Here is a 13,522-nt window from a genome sequence, read left to right as displayed (position 1 = left end):
TTAATCATCAGATTAATTGTAGATTGATGTATACTTTAGGTCTTTTGGTGTAATCTGATCATTCAGCATAACCTCCAGCTGTCCACAATCCCAGCAACTAATGTGCTCATAATCCATTCAGGATAAAAAAAAAAGTCAGTTCTCTGGAGTCCAAAACTGTTGAGATAAAACAGAACTTCCACCAGGCGGTAACAATGGGCCGATCTGAGCCGATCATTGTCTTCACTACCTATTTCAACCACACGGAGGCACTGTTGTAGCATTTTTCCAGTCAATCAACATAACATTTAGAATCTAGATGGTTGCTGAGTGGCACCTGCAACATTTTAAATAAGCAGCGACGTGTGAGTGAGTCATTACCACTCATGAAACGTGAGTCCAGCTGAATCCCAATGATCTGTGTCGTTTGATTTTTCATATACGTCACATTGGTGTTGTCACCTATGAAACGGGCGAAGACATCAAACAGCTTCACACATGCATTTCCAGAGAACTCTTCAGCTCACCACATCCTCCGGTGTCACTCTGCCAAGCTCTCGGAAGGCTCTGACATGCCTGACAGGGTGAATATAACTCAGTGTTAATGAGAGACCCCATTAACTCTTCATGTTATTACCGATAGACTGTCACACTTGTGTTTGGGGGTTTCTAACATCTTAAAAACGTACTGAAGTGGAAAAATAAAACAAAGAGAAGAGCAGACAATTGTGGGTGGCTGTTGCCACACACAAACACAGGGTGGCACTGTTTTATTACTCTTAGATTATCAGAGTGTCCATAGACTGGTCCTTCTAAGAAATGAATAAATCATGTTCAGCCCTGCTGACCTTAAGCTAAGGGGTTTATTAACATAAATTTCATGGAATCTTCAAAACACACACAACACAGATGGCCACATACATTCAGTTTAGCGACTGGAACCGCCTTGAAAATGAGGATCCATAATAATACCAACACATTCGTGGTGGATGTTGGTCATTTTTATATTCATCAGTCAGATGCAGTTTTTGTCTCTTCTTTGCTCGTCAGGAAACAATGCAGTAAATATGACTGACAGGGTTTTCTGAATCCTTGGAAATAAAGGAAAAGGGGCTTTTTTTCAAATATGCAGTGTTAGTTCGTGTTTATCAGCACCCAGCATCGTGCCTTTAAACCTGACAACTGTATCGGCAATGTGGAGGGATCTTGGTCTTTTGTTGTTGTTTTTTTTAATATACTGCAGATGCTTCCGCGCGGACACATAAATACAAAATCAGCAAACAGTTGTCACGCCGATGACACACAGATCTGTGGAACTGTCGATGCCCCTCAGAAACCCAACCTTAATCATCTTTTATACTGATGCATTTCAGAAATAAAAGGTTGAAACCACTTAAATAAACACTAATCAAAAAGGCTTCCACTTGGTCCATCTCTGATTCACAAAAACATGCCTGAGTCTTGGGATCAAACATTCAGCCAGCAATCTGCTGGTGATATTTGACATTTCATGCACTGAATGTTCAGCCGTGTTCGTACCGATCAGAAGAATATCAAAGGTCAGGTCAGCCCGACCAGGAGAAATTCCTCCTCGTCATTAGTTCGTTACTGGAACTCGTTCTCAAACTCAAGATCTCTACTGACCAACTCTAAAAAACAGTTTGTACCACTGGAGTTTGTCTGCACCGGTCATCTGTTGGTTAAGAATTGATTTTTTTTTTTTTTGGAAGGTTTTACAGATCACCTTATGGTTTTTCACCAGGCCACATTGTTTCACTGCTGCTTCCTATGACACGAACGAGGGATTTTCAAAGAGTGGTTTGCAGCCAGGGAGGCACGGTGGTGCAGTGGTCAGCACTGTCGCCTCACAGCAAGAAGGTTCCGGGTTCGAGTCCTGGCTCGAGCACGGGATCTTTCTGTGTGAGTCTGCCTGTTCTCCCTGTTCCTGTGTGGGTTCTCTTCAGGTACTCCGGCTTCCTCCCACCGTCCAAAGACATCAAGAGGGGATGAGGCTGATTGATAATAACCGTAACCCTTAACAGGATAAGCGGACGAAGGTGGATGGATGGATGAATGGATGGTTTGCAGCCCCCTGATGGTGTAAGAAGGCATTATACGTGTTTGTCACCATTCATTTGTAGATGGATTTTCACTTTTCCTAAGATCAAAAGCAAATTATTCAGAATGGTTTTGATGAATGAAGTACGTTCCTAATGTTGTATTGTTATGCATATGTAGAAGTGGTTCAAGTGGTTCAAGTGGTTTCTTTAGTCAGGGGGGTGGTCCTCAAGTGGCAGTCCATTAGAAACCATGACTCACTCTAATTCTACTCATGAACTGACTCTACTCAGACTCTACTCATTCTATAACTGAAAGATTGAAGTCCTTCAACTTTGATTCTGACGAATAAAAGAGGAAGTGCATCATCCTTGCTGTGTACAGTGACTTTCTAAATGAGTATGTCTTAGCAGTCAGGTCGGAGTTAGGATGAGGCAAGTGCTGGTTTTGTTTAGAGTAAATCTTAAGGAAATTAATATAAATCAATGCAACGTGTGCTGGAAAGACTGAGAGAATGAGGGGTTCTATCCTCCCTCACTTCCTTCCTTCCCTCTCTTTCGACCGGTCTGTTTGCGTACATCTATTTACTCTCTGCAGATGTCTTGTAATTGGATTGTGTCACTCAGACTATGTCCCTGGAGGTGATGTCGCAGGGCTGGTTTCCTTGGTAACGGCTCGAAGAATACAGATGGGATCCAGAGATGTCGATAGAGTCGAGTCACGTCAAGTCAGGCCCTCCACCTGGATATGTACTCATTCCTCTTCTTACTACCCTCCTCTGTGGAGTGTTTAGTTGGACCGACAGATTTTATGTTTGTAGGCCTCAAGAAATGTGTATTGAATATTGGTTTATGCAAACAAAAAAAAAGCTTAAAAGTAGGCTTGAAGTATTCTAAAGTATATCTCTACGATCAGTTATGTGCCATATGTCTGTATAATTGATGGGATACTTGCACAGAAATCGCACTGCATCACTGACTCTTTACCGCACTTTAATGAGTGACGTGTCTGAAATTTTTGAAAATTTGTTCCAACAGCTTTTTAAAAGGCCAAAAGACACAGGTTCGTTTAAACAAGCGCCACCCTTTCAAAAAATACATATAAAAATCCTCATTTAATCTCTTCATGCATCATTTCAAACATGGATATGACTTTACAGAAGTTTCCAGCAGATATTCTGAGTCTTCACAGAAGAAGCACAAGTGACTAATAAAACTATGTGACCATGAGACACTGTTAACTGGGAAGCTCAGCAGTTCACTGGAATTCAACCATTAATAATTTGAGCATTTTACGCTGTTTGTTTGCTGCTGTGAAAAGTTAATATTTTCTGTGACAACCACCCTGAGGAAGTGCAAATATATATATATATATATATATATATATATATATATATATATATATATATATATATTTAATTTTTCTGTCTTTTATTTTAGTGGAAACATTTAGAAACTCATTTGAATTTATTTACGGGTGGTTTAAGATGTTGAATGGGCGCGTTAGAGCAGAGACATATCTAACTAATAAATGTAAATGTTTCATTTTTATGGTAGTTTAATCGCCTATAAAATCACAGCTTCGTTTTACTCCGCATGGCCGCTCGCTTCGCATGTCTCTGGTGAACTTGGAATTCCAGACTGAGATTTAGGTGGGCTGCGAAGATTAGAAATAGTTGATGAATTAGGAGAGCTCCCGTTTGTTTGCCACCCACTGAGCCGGTCTCATGGTCTCTGCGTGACCAGGCTTTGTATCTGAAGCATGTGGACATTGGCTTTTGTTGTCGCGCCCCCGGTGGGCAGCCGGCGGCCGTAGCACAGAGGCCCCATTCACCGGCACCGTTTGTTCTCCATCTCTGGTCCGTACGCTCGCTCTGGCACGTCTTTTTTTGGGGGGAGTTTTTTTTCTCTCCTCAGCTGGGCGGAAACGCATCTCTGTCGCTGCCACTGACGTTACTACACACACACACACACACACACACACACGTTTCGGGAATTTCGGGTGCGCTTTTCCTGCACGAGCGGGGCGTCAACATATGTATGAGTGAGACGGAAGCCTCTGAGACGTGCCGTTGAACTTGTATGCCTTTATTTTTAGCAGAGTAATAGACGTGTTATAAATAGCTCAAAGAATATCTTTACTGTTCAACAAAGCTTATTTGGATTCAGTGCTGAGTCATTCATCCGTTTTGTCGGCTAAACTCAAGTTCAATGTGTGAAGGTTGTTTTAAAAAAATATCATATAAGATAGCATGAGCATATGAAAAGATTCTTTTTTTAAAAAAAAATAGATAGAATTCTCCACAATTTAGAACTATGTTCGGTAGATTGATAAATTGTGTTTTGAGATAGAGCTGCAACACGTTTCCTAGATTTCATGATAAGTGACAGCATAGGAGGAGGGTGCTCGGAAGCAGAGGGAGGGGTCTACTGTCCCAACACGCTGTCTCATGTTGGGTTATGAACAGAAAAAGGTCTTCAGCTGTGTGAGCTGCAGGCTGCCCCAACAGGTCTGTATCTGAAACCCCTCACTGGCTCAGCTATTTCTTCCAGATCCATGTTCGCATCCTGAATTCTAATGTTTCATGCTGGTTATCATCCATTGTTGTCATATTTGTTTTTTTTTCCAGGTTTGCTCACTGACTGATTACACAAAGGGGTGTGTTCACCTGGAGCTACTCTGAGAAGTGTACAGAAATTTGAAGTTTCCTGCAGTTTTCTTCAAAGAATATCTTCCAACTAGCAGCAAAGATGGAGCGAATGGAGGAAGACAAGGTAAATGATTGTTCATTTTAGTGATGCGTGGGGTTTGATTGGACATTTTTTATTTTTCTAAACATGAATAAAATGAAAATAGTTACTTCTACAAACTCTTAGGCACACGTTTGTGGTTGTTTCAGTGGTGCACATCACTATAATCCACCCGTTACAGCAGGGTTTCCTGAGGAAGCCTGTCACTCTGGACTCTGCCATTGTGTTGTTTGATAGTGTTTTGAGGCAGCGCCTCCTAATGAATAAGACCCTGGTATTTATGAGGCACAGGATGGTAATTCTGTATTTTTCCTCTCTGGCAAGAGGAGGAGCGGAGAATGAGGGTAGAACACCTCAGTCTGTGACTAAGGCACAAAGAGAGGGAGACAGGACTGTTGGGTGGCAAGTTCAAACTTGATTCTGTTTTGGAATCTTAAATTTTGTTTTTGCATACTGGGACGAGGTGGGACCAGGGAGAACTGAAGTGACAGAGAAAGTTAAGGAAACAACAACAAGAGAGTAGATTTAATTTAAAGAAAATCCTTAAAAAGTATTAAAAAAATTCTCTAAAGTTTCAATGGGCCTGCAATGTCTGTGCTCGTAGTCTTAGCTAACCTGCCTGGTGGTTTTTCTCAGGAAACAAGTTGCAGGGAGTTATTTCATCATGATTACTGAACTTTCCCCCCCCCCCTTTTTTTTTTTTTTTTTTTTTTTTTACATCAACCTAGTTCATGTAACCACCCACAGAGCCTCGCACTGCAAAGACACTACACTACAGCGACCATGACACAAAGACCGCAGTTTCATTTACAGAAGAGAAAATACGTAAATGGGTGCCTGAAAATATCAGTGAAGAGGATGAAATGAAAAGTATGAACAACATTTTGTGAAGAACATCTTAGTTGTGTACGTCAGGAGAGGAATGAGAGACGGTGTGTGTGTGTGTGTGTGTGTGTGTGTGTGTGTGTGTGTGTGTGTGTGTGTGTGTGTGTGTGTGTGTGTGTTGCGTGTGTTTGCGTGTGTATGTGTGATTGAGGTAAATGGGATTTGGAGACAGACACTGAAGTGGGATCAATCAAAGAGGTGGTTCGGGGGACTGTGGCAGATGTTTACACATCTCTGCGTCTGTCGCTGGGACTGATGATTTCTCTGTGATACATCACAGCTGTGTACCATGCACTCACAAACTTCAGAGTAGTCTAGAAGGAAGTGGTCAATTTGACACTCTGAGTTAAGACAAAAGTGGAGCTTTCTCCCACAGAGGATCATGTTTATTGTTATTGTTGATGTGTCTGTATTTTCAACTGCTAAAGCTTGAATGATACAGCTGTCGGCTAGAGCTGACATGAACAAGTGGTGTAGCGATGCCTCCCTCTCATCAAAGAGCAAATGCAATCACGTGACACTGGAAAATTGCATGTGAGTTAACGCTCCACGATGAACAAAATACTCTCTGCGGTGTCGACTCTCTCTGCCGCACCTAAAGCACCGCCTCTGTTGGTTGGATTGTGTGGTTCAGTTCAATTAACAGATTGTGTGGAATTTCATTTTGCATCTTTTAAAATCTTATCAAATTTTGAGATTTCAAATTTAGCACTATACCAGTCCCAGAAGGTCAAAATTTGCATTTTAGCGATAAAAGTATAGAATATAAACTCTCTGTGCAACACACCAGTTTGCTTTGTACTATATAGGTAATGTGTAAACTGCATCGTCCTTTTGAATAAACTTCTAATTAACTGGATTGCTAACTGTAAGACTCAAATATAGGATGCATTGGGATAAAGCTTGTGTTTTATGGAGTGATATTGGACGGCTCACCACTTTACACAATGAAACAGTGCTTTTGCCCCCCCCCCCATGTGTTTCTCCAGAATGTGCCTCACGCCATCAGCCACTCCCTACATGTAGAAGCTGTTATAGCAGGTTTAATATTGCGTGTTCTGAATGTTGCTCAACGCTCAGCATGTCCCTGCAAATGCAAGTTGCATTGCTCCCTTGGTTTATCTCTCCTCACACACAAACCCCCTAAACCTTTTATTTATCCTGAAAGAAAACACGGATGTGTCTCCCATCCTGCTGTTAGCTTACACCTGGAGGCAAACGATGGCAAACATGACACAGAATACGATTTGTTTCTTTAATGCTCTCGTGATTAAAACTCACCGTTGTGATAGCAGCAGGTTTAGCATTTTCATTTTATTAAAGGTGACATCATGTTTTCATTTTCTCTGCTTTTTATCAAGTAGGTTTTATCACAAGTACTTCGTATTTTTTGGCCTGTCACTTCTATTGTATACGTGTGTGTGTGTGTGTGTGTGTGTGTGTGTGTGTGTGTGTGTGTGTGTGTGTGTGTGTAGCATTTCCTACGCACCGACAAAACACAAAACTCTCTTGAATGTTACGCTGCTTGGTTCAGCTTGTTTTAGTTCTTCGAGTGAAACAAGGTCATCATGTTCTTCTGTGTATCTCACTGAAGCAAATTATCTTCTGTAATCATTTTTTCAGAAAAAAAAAACACCACTTCCTCATGTTTCATTTAGAGGTGGTTTATTGTAACTGAATTAAATTGTCTGTACTGCAACACATTTCTTATAGGTTTTGTAACCTGAAGTTTACAGTCAAAAGGAGATGAAAGAACAGATAGTTTGTCAGAACAGAGATACTCTTCAACTGCAACTCTGTACTCCAATTAATTTTGAGATCGTTCCTTTCGGTGAACTCGCTGTTTATATACATTTTGATTTACTATGTCTGTGCCGATAGTCGTATCAGGAGCTACGAAACTCATTGTAGCTGTTCTTGTACATGTTCATTGATTGCTTAAAGTGTCTGTTTTTGACATTCCTGTGATTACAGATGGTGCAACACAAAGTATCAACCTGCCAGTGGACAAACTAAATGATGCATTGCTGTCAGATAGCTGAGTTAGTGTTGAAACAGGCAGATTTTGGGAAAATAGAAGGATTAAACAGCACGATTAACATGGATTTCCTTGAATGAATAAGCCTATTTAGACTTTAAACCTTGACCATTAGACTCTGGAGGTAAACAACAATAATAATTATCATAATTTGCATAAGCATGTAAAAAGTTGATACATTTAAGTCAGTGAGCACTCAAGTGGAGTTCAAAGTGTCAAAGTGATTTCCTGTTTCAACCGAAGCTCCATTTTAGACCCGAAAGTCAAGAAAAATCACTGATTGGTTTTAGTTCTGCTTCTTGGACACATTTAAATGCTGCAAGTTTGACTCCCCAAGGGATTAATGTCAGGTTTATTAGCTAGTTATTATGAGTTAAGCCTGCCTTAATTCTGGAACCAGCAGGGGAAAAACATTCACAATAGGATTCGGTCTCACTCTCTGCAGGTGTGCTTAGCTACTTAACTGAGAAATACCTCAGAAATGCAAATTGTGGAGCCTGTGCAATCTTGTAACACCTTGCAGCTTTCACAGCAGAGCCAGCAAGCTGAAGACAGAGAAGCAGAGCAGATGCAGAAAGGCTCATTGTGTATAATTACCAGTGTCACTAGAAACAACAAGAGCTTTGTAAAGGCAGGAGCAGGCCGTTCAATCTGAGGGAATGATTGTTCAAAAGCTCCATCCATTCCGCCCTTGTTTTAATATTTAATGTCTCTCTGTATTTTTCTCTCTCTCTCACCAGTCTAAACAGAAGAGAATAACCTTCTACCTCCTCTACTGTGTTTCTACCGCTGTCATCGGCTCGCTACAGTTTGGCTATAACACCGGGGTCATTAATGCACCAGAACAGGTGTGTCACAGCTGGATGAATTAGTATGAAAGCTATTTAATGTTTTCATAAGAAACCAATACAAGGAACTTACATAATTGCTGCATTAATAATAGATGCATATCCTCTTTAATTGTCTGGTATGAATATTGCAGCAGTCACTCAAATGACGCATTGAGATAGCCATTTTGTGGTAATGATTTTATGAGTTCTCTGTATTTTTGGTTATGCAAGAAAGAGTTTTTGAACTAAATTAGAGATCTAAACTTGCCTCACACAGTGCATTACTAGAAGCAATACTGCCCTCATGTGGATTTATAAAATCCTTCTTAGATCATAAATACATGCTATGTCACATTTGTCAGACAAAAAAGTTTTAATCTTTAACCACACATGACAATCATTCTTCAAAACAGACACATCTAAGCAAGGCTTCCTTTTTTTCTGGGTTGGACAGAAACTGCGAAGGTTCTTCCTGAATGTGTCTATGGAGCGGTACGGGGAGCCTTTCAGCCCAGGAGCCAACACCATGGTGTGGAGCGTGTCTGTGGCCATCTTCAGTGTTGGCGGCATGATAGGGTCCTTCTCTGTGGGAGCCATGGTCAACAAATTTGGCAGGTGTGGACTTCAGGCGAATCTTAGATCGAATGCAAAATGGCACTACATTCAGCATTTTTTAGGATTATAAGGAGGGTTTGCTTCATTCCATAAGTGCACTTTTAACATCTATAAAAGCATATATGTACGTGTTCATAGCCTATTATTTTATGTGTCATCATCAGGCGCAAGTCCATGCTACTAAATAACATCCTAGCTCTGCTGGGTGGAGGTCTGATGGGACTGTCGACCCTGAGTGGATCATTTGAGATGGTCATCATCGGCCGCTTGGTCATCGGTGTGTTCTGCGGTCTCTGCACAGGACTGACACCCATGTACGTGGGCGAGATCTCTCCAACCGCTCTTCGAGGAGCTTTTGGAACCCTGCACCAGCTAGGTGTAGTCATTGGCATCCTGGTGGCCCAGGTATTTGAGATTATAGTGCTGTTGCTGTCTTGTGTTTATGCAGATATTGAGGAATGTCATGGATTAAGACTGAGGCTACTTAAACTGACAGAGCAATTCATCCCCCGTCTTCTTGATATTTTAGATCTTTGGTCTGGAGTTTCTGCTGGGCTCGGAAGAACTGTGGCCACTGCTGTTGGCATTGACAGCCATACCCGCTGTACTGCAGAGCATCATGTTGCCCTTTTGCCCAGAAAGCCCTCGCTACCTGCTCATCGTCCTCAACCAGGAGGAAGAAGCTAGAAAAGGTCAGTCCTGACACCGTTTACCCTTCCAACAAGATGGCGACATCAGATTTTAATGAGGTTGGATGTGCAATGTCTCATTTATTCATAATGATCGTGGATTGAAGCAGGTCCTGTGAATGAAGTGGCTCTTTATTTATTAATCATGTCACATGATGTTCCAAGACCTTTTAACTTTACATTTTCACAGGAATGCATGTTCTACCTCTCCATTCATTCCTTCCTTCCTCCTACTTGCAGCACTTGTGCGCCTGCGTGGCTGTGAAGACGTAAATGATGATATTCAGGAGATGAAGGAAGAAGGGATGAGGATGGCCATGGAAAAGAAAGTGACCATCCTCGAATTGTTCCGCTCCCCAAACTACCGTCAACCAATCATCATCGCTATAATCCTTCAGCTCTCTCAGCAACTGTCTGGCATCAACGCTGTGAGTAGACTCCACATCCTAGTGATGGGCACAGAATTATCAAACGTCTGAACGGTTAAAGGAGCATTCACTGAAATGATTCAAATATTTCTGACAAGCACACAACAGGAGATGCTTCTGGGCTCCAGGCAATGTTAGATTGAGTGGAATGATCTAAACCTTTGAGGGTCAGTGATGAGCACAGTGGCATCTAATAGATATGTTAATAAGGTCATGTAACCAGGCTGATTAAATGTTTTAGTGACTGACGAGTCTGGCCTGACAATCCCAGCACGGCCGGCGGCAAAAGGCTGCGACACCCACTGAACTCAGACAGACATCCTGGTGACCTATGTCACAACTACAAGAGCAGAACAGAGACATTCCACTATGCTGGGTAACTATTGAAAAATGAAAGATAAAAAAGATTAAATAAAAGGTAAAATTACACGGGGGGGGGGGGGGGACTTAAAGAGACCTGATTTTGCCAGGAACACAGCTTTAAATATTGCTGTGTGTGCAAGATGTGCTCATGTGCCACTGTTACATCTCAACATGATGGGTATAAACTTTAGCTGGTGATGTTTCATCCCTGTTGAGTTATTTATGCTAATTGAACCCACAAATAAGTTTAAAGGTACTATGTGTAAGTTTATCTGACCTGACTGACGCTGGTCCATTCCAACACATTTCACCACTTCTTTGCTTAAATGGTGCATCAGTGCAGCATGAGGGAGTTGCAGTTCTGCGCTGACCTCCCTCCGGATGTCTGAGCTCCACTGAAAAGTCCAGTTACCTGATGGTGGCAGCACATTTTTGCTGCTTTTTATAAAAGTAATCCTGATAATAGGTTGAAAAATTTAACAAAAAATTATGTAGATGTTGAAAAGTAAATCCACAAGCAAATTGAGGGCTTTGTCATCTGACTCAGCTCCTTCTTTACCCCTAAAATCCTGTTGATGTCACACCAATCATGCTACATCTTACTCTCACTCATGAACAAGATCCTGAGATACCCCATCCCTCGATAGCTTATAAAGGTAGTCAGTAGTTTCATAATTAAAAGTTACAGTGGCAGTATGTTTGCTAAATTCCTTGTTTCTTATGACCGGGTTGGCTGTAACTTCCACAGACATGCACTTTTAGGACTGCATTGTTGTTGTTTTTCACTGAAATTATTGAATTCTTGAACTCTTCCACCATCTGTTGTCACAGGTCTTTTATTACTCCACTGGCATTTTTGACACAGCTGGTATAACTCAGCCTATCTATGCTACCATCGGTGCAGGAGTCGTCAACACTGTCTTCACTGTTGTTTCTGTAAGTGTCTACAGCTATATTTTTCAGGGCAATGCAGAATCTATTCCCCTAATAACCCTTTCCTTTAATTTTCCAGTTATTTCTGGTTGAAAGGGTGGGGCGAAGGACCTTACACCTGATTGGATTGGCTGGGATGGCTATCTGTGCTCTGCTCATGACAATCTCCCTCTCTTTGGTGGTAAGCTACTATTGGACATGTTTTCGATGTCAGTGTCAATGTCTGTTTGTTTATCTCTGACTGTTTCACCGTTCATCTGAGCAGGAGACCAACCAGTCTCTAAGCTACTTGGCCATAGTGGCTGTATTCGGCTTCGTGGCCAGTTTCGAGATGGGTCCAGGTCCAATCCCCTGGTTCATCGTAGCTGAGCTCTTCTCCCAGGGGCCTCGACCTGCTGCCATGGCCATCTCTGGTTTCTCTAACTGGACCGCAAACTTCATGGTGGGGCTAAGTTTTCCTAAACTGAGGGTATGTATTTACTACACCTTGATCTTCAGACGCGCAACCTCTTGGAAGGTATCTTTGCAAATACAACTCTCTCTGTCTCAAAGGAACTTTGTGGTCCTTATGTCTTCATCATCTTCATGATCCTCCTCATCCTGTTCTTCATCTTTACTTTCCTGCGGGTGCCTGAGACCAAAGGAAGAACCTTTGATGACATCGCTCGAGGATTTGCCTCTAGTGCAGAGAAACACTCCCACTCCCCGGTACCTGAGACAGTGAGCCTGCCAGAGAGTAAAGAACCTACACCAATGTCACCCACAGAGAAAGTTCCCATGGTTGATCTTCCCCCAGAGAAACCATGAAGGCCTAAGAAATTAGGAGGAAGACTTAGGGTACAAGACAGACATCGAGTTTCTCTCACAGAGATGAAGAGTTATATTTCATAACTCGCAAATGATGAAAGAGCAGCTTAGTGCATTCGGCTGTGTTTCGAAAAGGTCAGTGTATTAACTCAGATATGAGATTTAAGTTTTTAAGCTTATAGTGTGCCTTATTTGAATTGAATTGTTTTAAATAGTGAATCTTTTGAAAAGATTCCCTGGTTAAAAATTTTTTTTAAAATAACTGATTGAAGTCCTTGTAAGCCTGCATCAAACACAGGCCACACTTAAATGAATTACCAGTACTTAAAGTTTGTTGACATTCTCAGAGCCAGTTCCGTGAACACTGCCATATACAGTAAGAGGATCAATATGTGTCTGGTGTTAAGACCTAAGGCCATCAGCTACCCCCAGCCTTAATAGGCTGTAGGATTTGAGGTTTTATGAGGTCAAGCTTGGAAAGCCGGTTTGAATCTCAGTAGTTTGACCCAGAAAGACTTCTATAGCTTCACCCTAAGGTGCACCAAAAAAGCATTGATTTTAAAATGAAAACATTTAAGAATGTAGAAGATAATTCTTCAAATCTTAAAGCACAGCCACCATCTGAGAGTACAAACAGCTGGTAACTGTGTAATGTTTGAGATGAGCGGTGCTTGTGCTACCACAGAAGTGATGCAGCAACGGTTTTGTTAACTGGTATTGTCTGTAAAAAAAGAAAAAAAAAAAAAAAAAAAGGTTGTACAACAATGACATCCACTCTGCCAATTTCACCGCAGCTTAACCTCCTACATTTTATAATATGGCTGCAGCTTAAAGGTGCGATGCCCGAAAAATCGTATTTTATGGTGTTTATGGCAACTGTTCCCTATGAAATGCAATTCTGATGCTCCAATACTCAGGTGTCTTGTGGTACAAGGTTTACCAACACTTACGGTATAGAAATGCACTTATCCATCACTGTACTTGAAAGTCTTTTCATATCAGCACCTAACTACTGGAAGAAACTACTGCACCATGAAATAAACCATCTTTTAACCTCTAAAATAGCCTTACATCAAATCAAAACTAATTGTCAGCGTTGAATCTATATCAGCACATTCAAACAAGATATTTGACCACTGGTTGGAAC

At 41.4% G+C, this 13,522-nt stretch overlaps 1 protein-coding gene across 1 annotated transcript; it reads left to right on the top strand.

The window, feature by feature from the left end:
• The first annotated feature begins 4,398 nt into the window (after positions 1-4,398).
• slc2a3b (solute carrier family 2 member 3b) lies at positions 4,399-13,140 on the top strand. Its single transcript, XM_086218265.1, has 11 exons — positions 4,399-4,546; positions 4,667-4,811; positions 8,451-8,558; positions 8,995-9,155; positions 9,320-9,560; positions 9,685-9,847; positions 10,085-10,272; positions 11,467-11,571; positions 11,648-11,749; positions 11,834-12,037; positions 12,121-13,140. The coding sequence occupies exons 2-11, from the start codon at positions 4,788-4,790 to the stop codon at positions 12,373-12,375; spliced, it is 1,551 nt and encodes a 516-aa protein (XP_086074391.1). The 5' UTR covers positions 4,399-4,546; positions 4,667-4,787; the 3' UTR covers positions 12,376-13,140.
• The last annotated feature ends 382 nt before the right edge of the window (positions 13,141-13,522 follow it).

Source organism: Aulostomus chinensis, chromosome 11, assembly GCF_037954235.1.
Source record: "Aulostomus chinensis isolate RoL2024-O1b breed Wild chromosome 11, RoL_Achi_v1.0, whole genome shotgun sequence".
In the NCBI taxonomy this organism is placed as follows: domain Eukaryota; kingdom Metazoa; phylum Chordata; class Actinopteri; order Syngnathiformes; family Aulostomidae; genus Aulostomus; species Aulostomus chinensis.
The sequence above is the reverse complement of the archived record's forward strand: the minus strand, read 5'-3'. Positions and strand labels throughout refer to the sequence as shown.

What these genes read in the sequence shown, in the direction of transcription:
- slc2a3b (XM_086218265.1), top strand. Translation starts at nt 4,788, where the DNA reads ATGGAGCGAATGGAGGAAGACAAG. An exon ending in AACTGTCTGGCATCAACGCT is followed by an intron (nt 10,273 to 11,466) that starts GTGAGTAGACTC and finishes CTGTTGTCACAG; the next exon opens with GTCTTTTATTACTCCACTGG. An exon ending in CTGTCTTCACTGTTGTTTCT is followed by an intron (nt 11,572 to 11,647) that starts GTAAGTGTCTAC and finishes TTAATTTTCCAG; the next exon opens with TTATTTCTGGTTGAAAGGGT.